Below are 17315 nucleotides of genomic sequence, written 5' to 3' on the forward strand. Positions count from 1 at the left end.
TGAACAGCGCAGGGCTAGAATTGGAGTCAGGCTGCCTTGTTGAATTCCCTTTGGGGGGTTTATTTGCCTTATGACCCCAGACAATAATAGTACCTCCTTCACAGAGTTGTTGAGAGATTAAATGACTAAAGCCCTTGGAAAGCAAGAACTTTTTAAGTGTTTGTTGTTTTCATTGTTTGCTATCTCTGTGCTGCAGTTTCCTTATCTGTAAGAATGTGGATGTAATACAACTTTCCTCTTAGAGGTAACTGAGAATTCAATGAAATGATCCAGGTAAAAGCACATAGTTTTCACAGCTCTTTGGTAAATGATACCATATTCTGTTTGATAACTGACTCACATTTTACAGATAGGGAAACTGAGGCCAAGAAAGGGACAGAGGTCCTGAATGAAAGGTTTTGTATGACCCATACAGTGCCTTTGAACTCTGCAGGATGAGCAGGCATGTTTAACAACCAGTTGCCCTGACAAAAACTTGCCCCTTGCACAGAATGTGCTCCTGCTGATAGAAGTGAGTCCTCATGGAACGGCCCCCAAACCTTGAAAGTCATCTTTAACTTTTTAAAAACCCTCCTAACATTTTAAAAATTGGGAGATTTCACATACAAATCTGGACTTCCAACTTTTCTTGAAAAAGTGGAAGAGCTGGCCACAGTGGACCCACATTCTTTCCAGTCAACAACCGGATGAAGTTGAGTAGAGGCTCCTTTAGACCTAGACACTCGGTTCCAGTTGGCTTTAGTCCCCACAACTTGCTATTGTTTCTTGAAACAGAATGCTGTTTGTATTAGTAAATGCAGTAGTAATTGTTTTCCATAGAGCTGATGTTTCTCTCTTCTCAGAGGTGGGAAAATATGGGCATAGTGTTAGTTACGCCTGTTGGCTTAAACCCTGCCTAGCCTTAGGCAGTGGGCCTTTAGTAGACTGCACCAAGTAAACCAACAGTCCTATTTGCTGTGTAGTAACAGTCAATCCCTATGCAGTACTAAGAGAGCACGCCAAACTGGAGGGGTCACTGGAGGCCTCACTAGGGAGGAGAACTTCGAGGTGAGACTCAAGAACATTCCAGAACATTCCAGGTAGAAGACATTGTCTGTACAAAGGCACAGAGTGAGTGGGAATAGAACTGTGGAAACTGCAGGTTAGACTGGGAGTGTTTGGAGTCTGGGGAAGGGCATGAGAGATGAGATTAGAAGGTCGGTAGAGATCAAATCATAAAGAGCCTTGAATTTGATATTGAAAAAAATTGAGTCCTAGTCCTCTTGAGAAAGGGATGAACTCTTGTGGTATTTGGAATCATGGAATGTTAGATCTCTAGTCCATTTCTTCCATCCCTATTGGAATCATGGTTTGTTAGAGATCTATTAGAATCATGGAATGTTAGTTGGAATGGAAGGGGCCTTAAAGATGGAATCCAAAAAACCAATTCAGTTATTCTTAACCCTTTGTGGGTTAGTAAGTCCCAGAATCTGAAAAAAGTTATTATTACTCTCCCTAGAAGAGGATGCACTTATTTCTGTATACAATCTTGGGTAATTTATAGATATCCTTGTAACCCCACCCCCTCCCAGAGGCTCCTGGATTAAGTTTAAAATATATTTTTATATATTCCATTCTCCTGAATTTTGCAGATTAAGAAATCAAGACTCCGAATGGTGAAGAACTGGTTCAAATTTAAAGACTCAGTAAGTGGTTCATGAAAACAGAATTCTTTGACTCCTAGTCCAGCTCTCTCATCATATTAGGCCTTTTTATGACTAGATTGGGAGTTCACTTGGGAAGGGATCATGGCGCGTTTATTTCATATCACAAGACTCAGTGGGTGTTGATTAAAGGGAAAAAGAGAAGCAGTAGATTGCAGATCATCCCTGTGAAGGGACAATCTTATTTTTATTTTGAGAAGATATACATAATTTAAAAATTACCCTTTTAACCGTTTTTAAGTGTACAATTCAGTGGCATTAAGTACATTCACAGTGTTGTGCTTTCATCAGCATTATTTCAAGAACTTTTAAAACAACCCAAACTGAAACTCTTTTCCCATTAAGCAATAACTTCCCTTTCTCCCATTCCCCTATCCCTGGTAACCTCTATTCTACCTTCTGACTGTATGAATTTGTTTATTCTAGGTATTTCATATAAGTGAGATCATACAATAGTTGTCCTTTGGTGTCTGGCTTACTTCACTCAACATGATATCTTCAGGGTTCATCAGTGAACCTTGTAGCACATATCAGAACCTCATTCCTTTTTATGACTAAATAATATTGCATTGTATGGATTTAGGACATTTTGTTTATCCATTCATCTGTTCATGGACACTTGGTTTGCTTCCACCTTTTGGCTATTGTGAATAATGCGTCTTTGGACATTGGTTTACAGATAACTGAGTCTCTGTTTTTAAATTCTTTGGGGTATATACATAGAAGCGGGATTGCTGGGTCATATGATAATTCTATGTTTAACTTTCTGAGGAATCTCCAGACTGTTTCCCACAACAGCTCTGCCATTTTACGTTCTCACCAGAGATGTATAAGAGTTCCTATTTGTCTGCATCCTTGCCAACAATTGTTATTTTCCATTTTTTAAAATTCAGTTTTATTGAGATATATTCACATACCATACAGTCATCCATGGTATACAATCAGCTGTTCACAGTACCATCTTATAGTTGTGCATTCATCACTCCAATCTATTTTTGAACATTTTCCTTACACAAGAAAGAATCAGAATCAAAATAAAAAATAAAAATGAAAAAAGAACACCCACATCACCCCCCCATCCCACCCTATTTTCCATTTAGTTTTTGTATATTCCATTGGTGTATATGTCTATCCTTATGCCAGTACCATGTTGTTTTGATTATTGTAGCTTTATAGTAAGTTTTGAAATTGGGAAGTGTGAGTCCTCCAACTTTGTTCTTTTTCAAGATTTTTTGCCTATCTGGGGTCCCTTGAAGTCCCATATGAATTTTAGGATGACATTTTCTTTTTGTGCAAAAAATGCCATTGAGATTTTAATAGGGATTGTGTTGAATACAGATAACTTTGGGTAGAATTGACATCTTAACAATAGTAAGCCATAAATATAGGATGTCTTTCTGTTATTTAGGTCTTCTTTAATTTCTTTCATAATGTTTTGTAGTTTTCAGTGTTCAAGTTTTCCATCTCCTTGGTTAAATTTATTCCCATGTATATTTTATTCTTTTAGATGCTATTGTAAATGGTATTGTTTTCTTGATTTCTTTTTCAGGTTGTTCATTGCTAGCGTAGAAAAGTACAAATGATTTTTTGTATGTTGATTTTGTATCCTGCAACTTTGATGAATTCATGTATTAGCCTCTGTGTGTGTTGTGTGTTGTTGTTGTTGTTTGGTGTGGATTCTTAGGGTTTTCTACGTATCTATGCAAACAGATAATTTTCTTCTTTTCCAATTTGGATGCCTTTTTTTTTTTTTCTTGCCTATTTGCTCTGGCTGAACTTCCAGGACTATGTTAAATAGAAATCATAAAAGAGGTCTTCCTTGTCTTGTTTCTGATCTTAGGGGGAAAGCTTTAGTCTTTCACTAAATGAATATGGTATTAGCAGTGTGTTTTTCACATATAACCATTATCATGTTGAGGTAATTCTCTTCTATTTCTAGTTTATTGGGTGTTTTTTATTGTGAAAGTATGTTGGATTTTTTCAACTGCTTTTCCTGCACCAGTTCAAATGATCATGTGGTTTTCTTCCTTCATTCTATTAATGCGGTGGTGTATATTGATTGATTTTAATATTTTAATCACCCTTGCATTTCAGGGATAAATCCCACTTGATCATGATATATAATCCTTTTAGTATGCTGCTATATGTGGCTGGCTAGTATTTGTTGATGATTTTTATACTTTTATTCATAAGGGATATTTGTTGGTAGTTTTCTTTTCTTTTAGTGTCTTTGTTTGGCTTTGGTATCAGGGTTACATTGGCCTTGTAGAATGATTCAGTAAGTCTTCCCTTCTCTTAAATTTTTTGAAATTTAATTCTTCTCTGAATGCTTCTGTTTGATAGGAAGTTTTTGATTACTGGTTCAATCTCCTTAGTTGTTATAGGTCTAACCAACTTTTCTATTTCTTCTTGAGTTAGTGTTCTAGTTTGCTAATGCTGCTGGAATGCAAAACACCTGAAATGGATTGGCTTTTATAAAGGGAGTTTATTTGGTTACACAGTTACAGTCTTAAGGCCATAAAGTGTCCAAGGTAATGCATCAACAATTGGGTACCTTCACTGGAGGATGGCCAATGTCACGTGGCCGGTGTCTGCTCCAAAGTTCTGGTTTCAAAATGGCTTTCTCCGAGGACGTTCCTCTCTAGACTTCATCTCCTCAAAAATGTCACTCTTAGTTGCTCTTGGGGCATTTGTCCTCGCTCAGCTTCTCCGGAGCAAAAGTCTGCTTTCAAAGGCTATCTCCAAAATGTCTCTGTAAGCTGAAGCTCCTCTCTCAGTTCCTGTGCATTCTTCAAAGTGTCCCTCTTGGCTGTAGCAAGCTCACTCCTTCTGTCTGAGCTTATATACTGCTCCAGTAATCAAGGCCCACGCTGAATGAGTGGGGCCATGCCTCCACGGAAATTATCTCATCAGAGTTATCACCTACAGTTGGGTGGGTCACATCTCCATGGAAACACTCAAAGGATTCCAATCTAAACAGTACTAAAAACATCTGCCCCACAAGATTGCATCAAAGAACATGGCTTTTTCTGAGGGACATGTTACATTCAAATCGGCACAGTTAGTTTTGGTAGTTTGTGTTTCTAGGTATTTTTCCTTTTCATCTGGTTATCTAATTTGTTGGGTGCTGTTATCATAATATTCTCTTACAATCTTTCTTATTTCTGTAAAATCAGTAGTAATGCCCCCAGTAATTTGAGTCTTTTCTCTTTTTTCCTTAGCCAGGCTAGCTATAAGTGTGTCAATTAATGGATCTTTTCAAAGAACCAACTTTTGCTTTCATTGATTTTCTTGTTATTTTTCTTTTCTCTATTTGTTTATATCCACTCTAATCTTTATTGTTTGCCTCCTTTTTCTCTTAGCTTTGTTTTGAGTTTGCTCCTTTTTTGTAGTTCCTTAAGTGTGTAGTTATTGATTTGAGGTCTTCTTTTTTATATAGCCATTTGCAGCTATAAATTTCCCTCTTAGTACTGCTTTGATTGCATCCTATAAGTTTTGTTATGTTGTATTTTCATTTTTATTATTCTCTAAATATTTCCTAATTTCCTTTGTGATTTCTTCTTTGAACCATTGGTTGCTTAAGAGTTTGTTGTTTAGGAGGAGGAGCAAGATGGCAGCATAGAGAGGTGTGGAATTTATTTAGTCCTCTAGACCAGCTAGTAAATAGTCAGGAACAACTAGTAAATAGTCTGGAACAACTGTTGGGGGACTTCCGTTACTGAACACACATTGTACACCAGCCTGGAATGGGTGGAACAGTTGAGATCTCAGCATAGAACTTTAAGTAAAGCTCCCTAAACTGTGGAGCTGGTGCCCCTCCCCAACCAGCATGGCAGAATGAGTTGGAAAACTTCACTGTGGGGAAAAAGAAGCAGTCCCAGCTGGGAGCAAGGGAATATAGCTCAACCAAGCTCCAATTGTGGTTTTAATTAACAGATTTGGACTACTGAATACAAGCTACAAGCACAGATAAGCCTGGAGCAAGCAGGAAAGTACCCTAAGGTCTCTCCCAGCAGAGAGGAGGTGGGGCTAATGGAAAAAAATAAATAAAAACAGAGGCTTTTAGAGATGGCTGAGCTCAGAATACTGGAAATAGCTGAATCCCAAGAAAAGGGGCACAGAGAACCAGGTACCAACATTGGTCGACTGGTTGAAACTGGGTGCTGGGGACTGACTCTGAAAAAGAGCTTTCTCTCTTTTTCCTTTTTTTTTTTCCTCCGATTCTAAGTAGCTTATTACAGAAAGCCTCAGGCATTTTCAGTTGTCAGTGCTGACCCAGGCAAGGCTGGAGTTAAGAAGGTCAGAGAGACAAAGGAGGAATTCAAGTGTATGAGATAACTCCCTAAAGGGTATATCTTCCGTAAGAAAAGGCAGAGTGGGGTCCAGCTCAAGTGGCTGCCCTCAGAGATTCAGGCCCCAGGGCCTTGGGGTGAGGGGGCAGGAAGAACTTAAGCTTGGCTTCTGACACTATCTGCCCTTGGCCAGGACAGGGTCAACTGAGAATTAAAGGGGCCACACCTCTTTACACCAGTGGGGAGTTGCAAGCTGTCAAATGTCACCTGCTGTGCAGGATAGGAAAAGCAGAGTCGAGGCCTCACAGGAAAGTCTGACAATCTGTTGGGTCTCACTCTCCGGGAAACCTGATACTGAATATAGCCTCCTCCTAAGACCTGGGCCCGTCTGGTCTGGGAAAATCTGATTGGGGGTAATCAAGGAAACCAGATGCTTAGACAACAAAAAAATTGTGAGTCTCATTAGGAAAAACAAAGATACGGCCCAGTCAAAGGAACAAACTAGCACTTCAGCTGAGATACAGGAACTGAAACAGCTAATTAAAGATATTCAAACAAATATGCTAAATCAATTCAAAAACTGAATCAACGAGTTGAGAGAAGATATGGCAAAAGAGATGAAGGATATAAAGAAGACATTTGGCAAACATAAGGAAGAACTCGAAAGTTTGAAAAAAACAATTGGCAGAACTTATGGGAATGAAAGGCACAATAGAAGAGATGAAAAATGCAATGGAGACTTACAACAGGCAATTTGAAGAGGCAGAAGAAAGGATTCATTAACTGGGGCAGGGCGGCTGAAATGCTACACACAAAAGAACAGATAGGGGAAATAATGGGAAAATATGAGCAGGGTCTCAAGAGAACTGAATGACAACATGAAACACACAAATATACATGTCCCAGAAGGAGAAGAGAAGGGAAAGGGGGCAGAAAGAATAATGGAGGAAATAATCACTGAAAATTTCCCATCTGTTATGAAAGACATAAAATTAAGATCCAAGAAGCACAGCTTCCCCCAAACAGAATAGATCCAAGTAGACTGACTCCAAGACACTTATTGATCAGATTATCAAATGTCAAAGACAAAGAGAGAATTCTGAAAGCAGCAAGAGAAAAGTGATTCATTACATACAAAGGAAGCTCAATAAAACTATGTACAGATTTCTCAGTACAAGCCATGGAGGCAAAAAGGCAGTGGTATGATAGATGTAAGATACTGAAAGAGAAAAACTGCCAATCAAGAATTCTATATCTGGCAAAACTGTCCTTCAGAAATGAGGGAGAGTTTAAAATATTTTCAGACAACACAGACAGTTTGAGAGAGTTTGTGAAGATACCTGCTCTACAAGAAATACTAAAGGGAGCACTATAGGCAGACAGGAAGAGACGGGACAGAGAGGTTTGGAGAAGAGTGTAGAAATGAAGATATCAGGAGATAGAGGATAGAGATCAGGCATTTGATGTTGGAGTATAGAATGTTCTAGAGGATTGATTGTATGGATCCAGCAATGGACAGCACAATACTGTGTGATGGTAGCACAATATTGTAAGTATGCTGAAAAAAGATGATTGTGAATACAGTTGAGAGAGGAAGGTTGGGGTTGTGTATGACAACAGAGGGAAGGATAGAAGATGAAGACTGGGACTGTATAACGTAGTGAAACCTAGAGTGGTCAATGAGTGTGATTGGATGTACAAATATAAGAATGTTTTTGCATGAGGGAACAGCAAGAAGGAATGAAGTTGTGAAGTATACAACTAGGTGAATAGACTATGAGGACTGTAGGTGGAGTGAAATAAGCCAGAAATGAAAAGACAAACATTGTAATGCCTCACTAATATGGACTAACAATAATGTGTAAACTCTGAGAATTGAATCTGGGAGCATGGGTTATCAGGGGAAGGCTTATGTAAAGGTTCATGATTTGTAACAGTTATTTCTAAATTTGGAGATGCTGAGCTGTTTGTGTGTGATGTGGTAGGTCCGTGGAGCTTTGGGGGGTGGGGGGTGTGTGGCATCAGGGACTTATAGCCAGAGTTCAGCAGCTGTGAGTGTCGGCATTGCCCCATGCAGCAACTGTTAAAGAAATATGAATGAAATGGACTTAGTTGAGATTGAGGTAGATCAGACTAAAGGGTAGAGGGTAGAGGATGATATTAACTGTGTTTTAAAACTTTGGCTTCTGTGTGGCACCAAAGGAAAAGATGTTTATTTGGTGCAAAATCTATATTTTCTGTAGAACACTATATAATTTAACTTGTATAGTCAGTTGTATAGTCCATAATTACATGGAACCTTGACTTGGGAGTGAGATCTTGTTGGTTTGTACAGGTTAGCATGAAGCCCCGATACAAACCAGAGTAATTTGGGCGGAGAATAAAAACTATTTGCAATACTGGGGAAAAGTGTGTAAATATTAAACTTCCCCAGCTGGGGAATTCCTAATGTCCTCAGTCATTGGGATCTACCAGCTTGGTAGGCCAAGTCCTTGATCCTTGGGGCTTGCCCTTATGAAGCTTGTTAACTGCAAAGGAGAGGCTAAACCTACTCATAATTGTGCCTAAGAGTCACCCCCAAAGAACCTCTTTTGTAGCTCAGATGTGGCCTCCCTCTTGAAGCCAACTCTGCAGGTAAACTCACTGCTCTCCCCACTACGTGGGACCTGACTCCCAGGGGTATAAATCTCCCTGGCAACATGGGACGTGGCTCCCAGGGATGAGCCTGGACCCTGCACCATGTGATTGAGAAAGACTTCTGGACCAAAAGGGGGAAGAGAAATGAAACAAAGTTTCAGTGGCTGAGAGATTTCAAATGGAGTCTAGAGGTCATTCTGGAGGTAACTCTTATGCATTATATAGATACCCTTTTTATTTTTTAGTTTATTAGAATAATTAGAAGGAAATATCTGAAACTGTTGAACTGCAATTCAATATCCTTGATTCTTGAAGGTAAGCGCATAACTATATAGCTTATATGGTGTGACCATGTGATTGTGAAAACCTTATGGCTCACACTCCCTTTACCCAGTGTATGGACAAAAGAGTAGAAAAATGGGGACAAAAAGTAAATGAATAACATGGGGGAGGAGAGGTATGGGATGTTTTGGGTTTTCTTTTTACTTTTCTTTTTACTCTTATTTTTATTTTTCGGAGTAATGAAAATATTCAAAAATTGATTGTGGTGATGAATGCAGAACTGTATGATGATACTGTGAACAATTGTTTTACACTTTTCTGTGATTGTATGGTATGTGAATATATTTCAATAAAAACAAATTGAAAAAAAAAGATTTAAAAAATATATCTTTTGAGACCGGCTTTTTTAAATCAGCGAGTTCCCTGTTGATTCTTCCAGGTTGTTGCATGAGTGTTGCATGAATATTAGTTTACCCATTCCTCTGTTGAGGAACATTTGGGTTGTTTCCAATTTGGAACTATTACAAATAAAGCTGCTATGAATTATTTTTTAATATGGCATTGGGTAAATCATATCATCTTTCTGAGCCTAGGGATAATAACTACCACACAGGATGGCTCTGAAGAGTCAATGAGGAAACATATGTAAAGGAATAGGTACAGGATCTAGCTTTGTATGCATGTAATAATTTTTGAAATGATAATTATGAAGGAATAAGAACTTATTTGAATATGTAAGTTCTAGTATGTGATTTTTTTTTTTTCAAAGAAAGAGTTTATTGCTAGGTGCGAAGCAGGAGAGCAGACGGTCTATCGGCCCCAAAATCTGTCTCAGTATGTGATATTTTAAAAAGGCACAGGCATTGCTATTATCATAGTAGCCATTTTTAAACATCTGCATATGTATATGACTCTTGATTTACAGATAAAAAGTAAGTCTAAAGAGATTAATTAACTTTCCCAAGTTCAACCAGTAGATGGGATTCAAATCCAGATTTAACCTAGAGACAATAGGAGGCCATGGAAGGGTTTTAAGCAGGGAGGAATATGATCAGATTTGTGTTTTAGACTCACTCCAGACTCACTCTGGATGCACAGTAAAAATTATTTTCTTTACTGCTGAATATTTATATTATTTAATAGTTTTTTGTTATTATAATATTATACCAACCATCTAGTGCTTTTTTTTTTTTTTCTGTGTTTTGGATTATGAGTGTCTGTTGTGATCAAATCTGATTGGTTTCTGAATTTGGAAAGCAAATGTTCTGATAGGAAGAGTTTGGGTAGCAAGGGATACCTGTAGTTCCTTAGGCTGTATTCCCAGAAAAGAAATGAATATATCAAATCTTTTGATATATATTACCACCTTGCTTTTTATATGGATATGTTGGATTCATACAACCTTAGAACAACCCCTTTACTTCACAGATGTGCAAACTAAAGGTCAGAGAGGAGAAGTACTAAGCAGGGTAGAATCCACGGCTCAGCACTTGGACATCATCAGAACTTGGTTTTCTTGTACTTTTCAAAGCCATTCTAATGGGTGTGTAGTGGTGTCTCAGCATGGTTTTAATTTGAATTTTCCTAATAACTAATGCTGCTGAGAATCTTTCCATATGCTTATTTGCCATCCGAATATCTTCTTTGGTAAAGTATTTGTTCTTATATTTTGCACCTTTTAAAATTGGGTTGTTTGTCTTGTCTTTTGAGAGTTTTTTATATTTTTTAGATATGACTCCTTTTTCAGAAATGAGATCTGCAAAAATTTTCTCCCAATGTGTGGCTTATCTTTTCATTCTCTTAAAGGTGTCTTTCTCAGAGCAAAGTTTTAGATTTGATGAAGTCCAATTTATCAGTTCTTTTCTTTTACGAATCATGCTTTGATGTCATATACAAAACTCTGTTTCAAATAAATTCGTTGACCTCCCCGCTACGTGGGACATGACTCCCAGGGAGTGAATCTCCCTGGCAACATGGGACAAGACTCCCAGGAATGAGCCTGGCTCTGGCATCAAGGGATTGAAAATACCTTCTTGACCAAAAAGGGGAAAAAGAAAGGGAACAAAATAAGTTTACAGTGGCTGGGAGATTTCAAAGAGAGTCGAGAGGCTATCCTGGAGGTTTCTCTTATGCAAGCTCAAGCTAGGTACCCAAATGGCCATAGTGTGCCATGCCCCAACCAACAGTAGTCCCAAAATACCTAGGTCCCTATCTGAGATTCTAAAAAAGTTTCACTCACTAAGTTTATCACTCAGAAACTTAAAGCCACCAGAGTATTCCTATGCCAGACAAGGCCTAAAACCCAGAGGCAAGAGCCTCTTCAAGAACAACAATCAGGTGCAGCCCCCTTCCCCATAATGTTGACACCCCTTTTCAATATGAACAAGTTAGGGCGATCACTGACTAGACACCCCTGAAGATCCAGAAAGTGATTAAACAAGAGGAAGGGGTAGCAACAGACAAGATAGGATTTAACAAAGGATTAGGATACTGAATCTTTATATAAATTGGTTTTTATTTTTTAGATGCTAGGGTATTAGAATAGCTAGAAGAAAATAACTGAAAACGTGGAACTGTAACCCATAACTTTCTTTGAAATTTGCTGTATAGCTACTGGTTAAATTGTACTTTGAAAGTTATCAGCTTTCTGTATGTATCTTATATTTCACAATAAAGAAAGAACAACTGTGGAACTGTAACCCATAACATTCTTTGAAACTACCTATATAATTATTTTAAAAAATGTATTTAAAAAAAGAACACTGCTTAGTGCAAGGTCACAAGGATTTTGTCCTATGCTTTCTTCTAGAAGTTTTATAGTATTAGGTTTTACATTTAGGTCTCTGATGGATTTTGAGTTAATTTTTGTATAAGTGTGAGGTATGGGTTGAGGTACGTTTTTTCTGCATATATCCAGTTGTTCAAGCACTGCTTGTTAAAAAGATTACCCTTTCTCCATTGAAGTGTCTTTGCACCTTTGTCAAATCAATTGGCCACATTTGTGTGGTTCTATTTTTGGGCTCTCTATTCTTTTCCATTTATTTCTGAATCTTTTGTTTCAAGAATACCACATGGCCTTGATTACTATAACTTTATACTGTCTTGAAATCAGGTAGTATAAATCTTCCAGCTTTGTTCTTTCAAAATTGCTTTGGCTTTACTGGTTTCTTTGTCTTTCTCTAGTTTTCTTCAGTTTTTCAGATAGGTCTTTGGTTTTAGCTCTTTCTTCCTTTTTATTGTAGGTATTTAAGGCTATAAATTTCCCTCTTAGCATTGCTGTCACTGCATCCTGTAAGTTTGGATATGTTGTATTCTCGTTTTCATTCATCTCAAGATATTTACTGATTTCTCACTATTTCTTCTTTGACCCACTGTTCAAGAGTGTGTTGTTTAACCTCCATGTATTTGTGAAAGTTCTGGATCTCTGGTGGTTATTGATTTCCAGCTTCATTCCATTATGATCAGAGAAAGTGCTTTGAATAATTTCAGTCTTTTAAAATTTGTTAAGACCTGCTTTGTGCCCCTGCATATGGTCTATCCTGGAGAATGTTTCATGAGCACTTGAGAAGAATATATATCCTGCTGTTTTGGGTTGCAATGATCTATATATGTCTGTTAAGTCTTGATTAATTTATCACATTATTTAGGTTCCCTATTTTCTTATGGATCCTCTGTCTAGATTTTCTATCTATTGAAGAGAGTGGTGTGTTGAATTCTCCCTCTATTATTGTAGGAATGTCTGTTACTCCCTTCGGTTTTGCCAGTGTTTGCCTCATGTACTTTGGAGCATCTTGAATAAGTGCATAAATATTTATGATTGTTTTTTCTTCTTGGTGAATTGTCCCTTTTTTTAAATATATAGTCCTTCTTTGTCTCATAATATTTTTGCATTTAAAGTGTATTTTGTCTGATATTAGTACAGCTATCCCATCTTTTTTTTTTTTTTTTTTTGGTTATTGCTTGTGTGGAATATCTTTTTCATCCATTCACTTTCAACCTATTTGTATCTTTGGGCCTAAAATGAATCTCTTGTAAACAGCATATAAAGCAATCTGCAAGCTCGGTTTGGCCCATGGGCAACCAGCATGTGGCCTCTGACGGCCTAGCCTCATTTCCTACCATGCCTCTGGAGCACCTCACATTCTAGCCACATCCCATGCTCCCTGAATATTCATATATCCTTTCTTCAGAAAACAGGTTTTCCTAGCCTTGTTATAGACAGACTTTCTCTTATGGCCATGGAAGCATTTTTCTTCCCCACCATATTGTGAACTCCTTGCTGGCCCAGACCATGTCTTATAATGTCATAACTCTATTATCGTTCCTTGCATAACTTTTATAATCAGCAAAACAATAAGGATCTTCCAATCTTAAAAATAAATTTGTTGTAGAACTGAATCTAACTCCATTTTACAGAGGAGGAAAATGAGGCCCAAGGTAGTTGAGTGACTTGCCCAAGATCATCTAGGAATAGGCCTAGGTTCTCTACTCTATGAGTTTTCAATCATAAAATCTGGAACCTTCTTAATTTCTAGAACTGATTTTAATGACTGACTATGGGTTCCCAGCCTACCTCCTTGCAGACAACTTAATTTGGATGTCTTCGGGTAAATTGAGATCCAATTCAGCGATTTTGAGGGGATGTAATTCCACACTTATTGACTCATCTCAGGCCAGTTCAGAGCTCTGCAGACTTCCTGTCTCTTCTTCCCAGATACTTGTTTAATTCCCAGGGAAATTTTACAATGACAACTGTCAAGAGGTAGGGTTGGAGGTGTCTACTTTCGGGGTCTCATCAGGTTCTTGGTCCTACTTATTGGCATTCTCTGAGGGCACTGTTAGTCTGCATCTTCTCTTTGTCACCCTTGGGCCCTCAGGCAACTCAAGGCTGTTCATAGTCACTTTCCACCATCCCTCTAGCTTTCCCCATATCCAGTAGTTTCTCCCAAAAGCTCCCTAAACTTTTGTAGGGGATCCTCTTGTATTTCCATCCCCCAGGAACTGTCTCTGGTGGGAAGGCAAAAACTCCACACTTCTGCTCTCTCTTTTTCTGAAACTCTCTCTGAGCTCTTTATATCTCTTTACCGGGGGGAAATTTTATAGGGGGAAATCCTTAGGAATGGTATACTTTGAATTTCAGTAATTCAGAGGCTAAGTCTCTCCCCTGATTGTACAATTGTTCACATGCATTCAGTGCCCTTCTATGTAGCCAATTGGGGGAGGGCTGGCAGATCTGCCTAGTAGGATAGGGATGACACATCAGGCAATGCTTTTAATTGTAGTTTCTCACTGAGGATTCTGGTGCGAGAACAAATTGAGAGTATCTGTTGCAAATTTTAACCTAGCAAAAAAAAGTATATTCCTGACTTTTAGAAGGACCTTGGAGTCACTGAGTTCTAGTCACCAATTGTTTCCCACCCCTGGCACTCCATTTGGTTGAGGTCATCCAATTTCCTGAGTTTTCCAAATGATGCTGATTTAACAAAACATGAGACGGGGTCATGCACCCCGTCACCAGGGTCTTTGTCCAAGTCCTCGGCCTCAGAGTGGCCCCTGGAATGAGGTGCTGCCCCTGCCCCCAGCCCACAGGGCTCCTCCTTTCTTTACGTTGGCCCCATGGCTCTGGCACCTGGAACCTCAGTCTCCTCCTGCCTACAATGGGTGTGAGGCCCTTGCCAGGGGATTGTGAGGAGTAACTGAGAGAATGCCTGTGACTGCCCGACAAATGCTGGTTTCCCAGATTCCAATTCCTTCCCATTGCACCCTCCTCCTTCCAGAATCCTCCACTGTGATGTAAATAGACCCTGAGAATGAGATTTTTTCAGAACGAGGCTTCCAGCAGCAGTTGGTAAGGTATGAAGAGTGGAGAGGAGCTCTTACCTTACCACTGAAGGAAGCTATTTGTTTCTAATATAACTGTACTCTTGGGGAAGGATTTGCAGTGCTGCCCTTTAAAGGCAAAGGCCTCGTTGTGTTGTTCGCTAACTAACTCAGGAACCATGAGGAGACATATGGTATCTCATGCCTGGCTGCTTCTGAAGAAGGAAATGGTGAGAAGTATCAAGGGTCCTGGAAGGGAAGAGCAGAAGATTGACTAGCGAGGTATTTTCAAGAAGGAAGAGGCAGGTGGAGGAGGGGGCTCAGACGCACGGTGGCCACCTGTGTGTCTTTTGGAGTCACAGCCTGGCTCCAGACTAGGCTGGAGGAGGACTGGATGCTGACTCCTGCCCATGGACACTGGGCAAATCACAGGCCACACTGAGCCTGATTCCTGTTCCATACCCACCCTTCCTGCACCGAGATCCAAAGAGAACAAAGCAGGGTGGCAGGGTAGGGAAATGGCTAAGCTTACGGACTCTGGAGCTGGAGTGCCAGTTCAAACCCCTATCACTGCCTAGTCCTGTGATCCTAGGCAAGTGGCTTGATTTTCTGTATTGATCCACTCCCCTTCTGATGGATACTTAAATTGTTTTCAGCTCTTCACTATTACAGATGATGCTGCTGTGATCTTCACCATGGCCATCTCCTTTTGTGCATATGTGAGTTTCTCTAAGATGCATCCCTAAAGTGTAGACAGTTCCTTCTTTGTAAACTGTGTACACCCACGACTTTACAAAATGTTGCCAGATTGCTCTCCAACATGATTGTGCCATGTTTCCCCTCTCCCCACATCATTGCCAATCTAGTGAATGTATCTCATTATTAGTTTAGTTTACAATCTCATTATTTCTAGTGATGTTAAGAATCTTTTTCATACATTTATAGGTGATTTGGGTTTCCCTCTTGAATTGTTTCTGGTTGTATCCTTTGCTCATTTTTCTATTGAGTTATTTGTATTTTTCTCTTGATTTGTAGGATTAAAAAATATTCTGGATAGTAATCCTCTGTTGATTATATGCAAGGCAAATGTAGTCTTCAAGTCAGCAGCTTGACTTTTCAGTTTGTTTATGACATCTTTATAACTGAAGTTAATAAACAAGTATTTATTTAGTTTTTTCAATTTTTTAATTATAACAATTTTCAGACATAGAAGTGGAAATGGATTTAGTGATCAACCTTTAGATATGACAGCTAACATTTTACCCTATTGGCTCTGTCTATGTACGTGTGTGTATACATGCTGAATCATCTGAAAGCAAGTTTCGGACATGATGAAACCTCTCTTAAAAAAAGGATATCATCCTACAGAACCACAATACTACTATAACACTAGGAAAATTAATACCAATTCCCTAATAGCATCTAATGTCCACTCATATTTAATTTTCTCATTTGTCCCCCAAAAGTCTTTTATAGCTGGTTGTTATGAACCAGGATCCAATTGAGGTTCATACTTTGCATTTGCATATCTCTCTAGTCTTTCTTAATCAAGAACAACCTTCCTACTTTTTTTTCCCCTTGTGAAATTAACTTTGAAGAAACTGGGTTAGTTGACTTATAGATTGTTCACATTCTGGATTTTTCTGTTGCTTCCTCATGTTCATCTTGAACTTGTTTCCCTATCCCCTGTATTTCCTGCAAACTCCAAGTTCAGTCTCGAGGCGTCACCGTAGGACAGATAAGTGTACCTGGCAAGAATACTTAATGGACAATGCTTTGTACACCAAGTATGTGATGTCAGGTTGTCCTGTAATTAGCAAGTTGGTTAAGGTTGTGTCCACCAGATCTCTCCATTGTGAAGACACAGGTTTCCCTTTGCAATTTGCAAGTGATATATGAGGTTATTTTGCCACCTCTTGAGTATCCTTTTCTCGAATAAACTTATCCTAATGTGGTTGCAGAAAGGGGATTTCTAATCATTACTTCTACATTCATTAGCTGGCATTCATCTCAAAGAAAGGCATTTTCTTATCCACCGAGAATAAACCACAATTATTCTTTAAGAGGCTGGGTAAATACTCAATTTTCCTTTAACTGCTAATTTTTGGAGTAAGGAGTTAATGTGTAATATTTACCTCCAATGGAGGCAGATTGGTTTCTTTTAGGTTTTAGACTCTCCCTCTCTCCCCCTCCTTCCCCACTTCCTCTTTCTCTCTCTCTCTAACTCTCTTTTGAGTATTAATATGGACTCATGAATTTTCTATTCATTCGATGTTTTCTAATCATTTACATTTATTCTTTTTGATGTTCAAATTGTTCCATCTTTGGCCACTGGAAACACTTTTCTTTTTGACACACCCTCAATTAGTCTTTGAGTGCTTCCTTGGTTTCTTGCACAAGATGAAGTGAGCTTACCCGGTGCTCTTCCTGTCTCAGACCCAGAATCCAGGGATCCTTGGTTGCTTTTGGTGGGGAATCCTAGTTAGAAACCAAGCTCTCAGTTCTGGGTGTGCATATCGCTACTGAGGTGTCATTTATTCTGGGTCCATTCAGCAAGAGAGCTGTGAAATAGCTTTTTTTA

At 38.8% G+C, this 17315-nt stretch overlaps 1 protein-coding gene across 1 annotated transcript in view; it reads left to right on the forward strand.

Moving 5' to 3' along the window:
* The first annotated feature begins 1153 nt into the window (after positions 1-1153).
* The window catches only part of CNBD2 (cyclic nucleotide binding domain containing 2), a 71517-nt gene continuing 55355 nt past the window's right edge, over positions 1154-17315 (forward strand). Inside the window, exon 1 of the mRNA XM_037811654.1 lies at positions 1154-1685. Coding sequence (XP_037667582.1) covers positions 1653-1685 — 33 coding nt within the window. The 5' untranslated portion in view covers positions 1154-1652. The remainder of the gene's footprint in view (positions 1686-17315) is intronic.

The sequence above is a fragment of the Choloepus didactylus genome, chromosome 19 (assembly GCF_015220235.1).
Source record: "Choloepus didactylus isolate mChoDid1 chromosome 19, mChoDid1.pri, whole genome shotgun sequence".
Taxonomy (NCBI): domain Eukaryota; kingdom Metazoa; phylum Chordata; class Mammalia; order Pilosa; family Megalonychidae; genus Choloepus; species Choloepus didactylus.